The sequence below is a fragment of the Sinocyclocheilus rhinocerous genome, unplaced genomic scaffold (genome assembly GCF_001515625.1).
Source record: "Sinocyclocheilus rhinocerous isolate Xijiao unplaced genomic scaffold, SAMN03320098_v1.1 scaffold85, whole genome shotgun sequence".
NCBI lineage: Eukaryota > Metazoa > Chordata > Actinopteri > Cypriniformes > Cyprinidae > Sinocyclocheilus > Sinocyclocheilus rhinocerous.
Genome location: NW_015649998.1, coordinates 827,251 through 830,439, shown reverse-complemented (window position 1 = coordinate 830,439; position 3,189 = coordinate 827,251). Strand labels below are relative to the sequence as shown.

At 37.1% G+C, this 3,189-nt stretch overlaps 1 protein-coding gene across 2 annotated transcripts in view; it reads right to left on the bottom strand.

The window, feature by feature from the left end:
- Nucleotides 1-3,189, bottom strand: part of LOC107711069 (protein OS-9-like) — a 20,246-nt gene that overhangs the window by 11,516 nt on the left and 5,541 nt on the right. For both annotated transcript variants that reach the window (XM_016515986.1, XM_016515985.1), the window contains exon 6: nt 598-799. In XM_016515986.1, coding sequence (XP_016371472.1) covers nt 598-799 — 202 coding nt within the window. The remainder of the gene's footprint in view (nt 1-597; nt 800-3,189) is intronic.

The window sequence follows — 3,189 nt, the reverse complement described above, 5'->3', positions numbered from 1 at the left end:
TTTTTAATTTTATTCATCAAAAAATCCTGACAAAAGTATCACAGGTTCCAAAAAAATATTAAGCTGCACAACTGTTTCAATCATTGATTATGAATTAGCATGTTAGAATGATTTCTGAAGGATCATGTGTGACACTGAAAACTGGAATAATGATACTGAAAATTCAGCTATTCATCACAGGAATAAATTCTATTTTAAAAGTATATTAAGATAGAAAACCGTTATTTTAAATTGCAAATGGCTGCACGATTAATCGAATGCGATTGTCATGCGCATTTTGTTAGTAATGTCGGTTCTGTAATCAGCAGGAAATCATCATCACGTGCTTTCAGATGGATGTTTCAACTGATTTTTAACACCACTTGTTCCACTGATTTTTAAATTGGAGATGTTTTCAAAACATAGTTAGGCACCACAACAAGGACCAGTCATACGAAATGCTCTTGTAAAATTGTGACATTCACAACATTGCTAAATTGTGTATTACTAGAAAAATCATTGCAAACATATTAGGCGTATTTGATATATTGCCCAATATGTTTTTCACTAAATGACAAAGCCCTTATGGATGGAAAAAACAGAACCTCTTGTACTTACAGACTTGAGCCTTGACATAGTCCATATACTGCTGGGCACTGAGAGCAGGTTGGCACACAATGCCTTGTGGTTTGGCAGTGGAAGGTGGGCGCAGGAGGGGATGCTGGCATGTGCGAGAGGTGTGTACTGTTAAGACGTAGCGGCAGGACTGAGGTTCATCTACCCTTGCGATATAGTCACTAGAGCCCTCCTCACACACAAACTGTTGAAAAAAAAAAAACACACATTAATTTAGATTATCACAGCTCAGATTTGGATTCAAATAACATAGCATAGCAGTAACTCAATCCCAAAAAATATTTTTTCACAGTCACACATTTTCACATTATGACGGCATTTGACCTACACTATATGGGCACTAAGGGCTTTTTAACATTTAATTTCAAAACTACTTTGACCCTCCCTAACAGCTTCAACTCCGCTGGGATGACTTTCTAATAGACGACTGCAGTGATTTGTTCCCATTCATACGGTCTCTTATGTCTCTTATGCTCAAGACTGCATTATACAGAAAAAAAACAGTAATAATGTGAAATATTACATTTTAAAACAACTCTTTTTTTATATACATTTTAAAATGTAATTTATTCCTGTGGTGGCAAAGATGAATTTTAATCAGCCATTACTTCAGTGTCACATGATCATTCAGAAATCATTCTAATATGCTGATTTTGTGCTCAATAAACATTTCTAGTTATTATTAAAGTGGAAAACCGTTGTGCTACTTCAAATGGTTGTGGAAACCATGATACATTTTTTCAGGATTCCCTGAAACCGATTTTTTTGTAACAATGTATAAGTCTGTACTATCATTTTGATCAATTTAATGCATCATTTCTAAATAAAAGTATTAAATAAATATATGCCGTGAAAAGGTTTTTGCCCCTTTCCTGATTTTTTTTTTTTTTTGCATATTTGTCACACTTAAAAGATTCAGATCATCAAACAAATTTTAATATTACACAAAGATAACCAGAGTAAATACAAAATGCAGTTTTGAAATAATGATTTCATTTATTAAGGGGAAAAAGCTGTCCAAACCTGCCTGGCACTACGTGAAAAAGTAATTGCCCCCTAAATCTAATAACTGGTTGTGCCATCCTTTGCAGCAACAACTACAATCAAGCGTTTGCGTCCTTCACATCACTGTGGAGGAATTTTGGCCCACTCTTCTTTGCAGAATTGTTTTAATTCAGTCACACTGGAGGGTTTTCAAGCGTGAATGGTCCGTTTAAGGTCATGCCACAGCATCTCAATCGGATTTAAGTCTGGACTTTGACTTGGCCATTCCAAAACCTTAATTTTGTTTTTCTTGAGCCATTCAAAGGTGGACTTGCTGGTGTGTTTTGGATCATTGTCCTGCTGCATAAACCAAGTGCGCTTGAGCTTGAGGTCACAAACTGACGGCCGGACATTCTCCTTCAGGATTTTCTGATAGAGTGCAGAATTCATGGTTCCGTCAATTATGGCAAGTCGTCCAGGTCCTGAAGCTGCAAAGCAGCCCCAGACCATCACACTACCACCACCATGTTTGACTGTTGGTATGATGTTCTTTTTATGAAATGCTGTGTTGGTTTTACGCCAGATGTAACGGGACACACACCTTCCACAAAGTTCAACTTTTGTCTCATCAGTCCACAGAATATTTGCCCAAAAGTCTTGGGGATAATCAAGATATTTTTTGGCAAATGTGAGACGAGCCTTTGTGTTCTTTTTGGTCAGCAATGGCTTTTGGCTTGGAACTCTCCCATGGATGCCGTTTTTGCCCAGTCTCTTTCTTATTGTTGAATCATGAACACTGACCTTAATTAAGGCAAGTGAGGCCTTCTTTAAAAGAGGGTTCTTTTATGACCTCCTGGATGAGTCGTCGTTGCGCTCTTGGAGTAATTTTGGTAGGCCGGCCACTCCTGGGAAGGTTCACCACTGTTCCAAGCTTTCTCCATTTTTCTCCATTTGTGGATAATGGCTCTGACCGTGGTTCGCAGGAGTCCCAAGGCCTTAAAAATGGCTTTATAACCCTTTCCAGACTGATACATGTCAAGTACTTTGTTTCTCATCTGTTCTTGAATTTTTTTTTAGATCGCGGCATGATGTGTTGCTCTTTAAGCATGCTTCACTTTGTCAGACAGGTTCTATTTAAGTGATTTCTTGATTTAACAGGTCTGGCAGTAATCAGGCCTGCGTGTGGCTAGTGAAATTTAACTCAGCTTTCTAAAAGAATGTGGTTAATCACAGTTCTTTCATGATTTAAGAGGAGGGGCAAATAATTTTTCACGTAGGGCCAGGTAGGTTTGGACAGCTTTTTTCCCTTAATAAATGAAATTATCATTTAAAAACTGCATTTTGTATTTACTTGCATTATCTTTGCGTAATATTAAAATTGGTTTGATGATCTGAATCTTTTAAGTGTGACAAATATGCAAAAAATAAAAATAAAAACAGGAAGGGGGCAAAAACCTTTTCACAGCACTGTATATAAGCAACATGTAGATAATAAGTACATTGTGTCGGGTGCTTAATGTAAATGCATACTAGTTAAAAGTGGGGTAAGCGATTTTTCAAAAACGCTTTAGAAAACTGATTCGGGCCGAA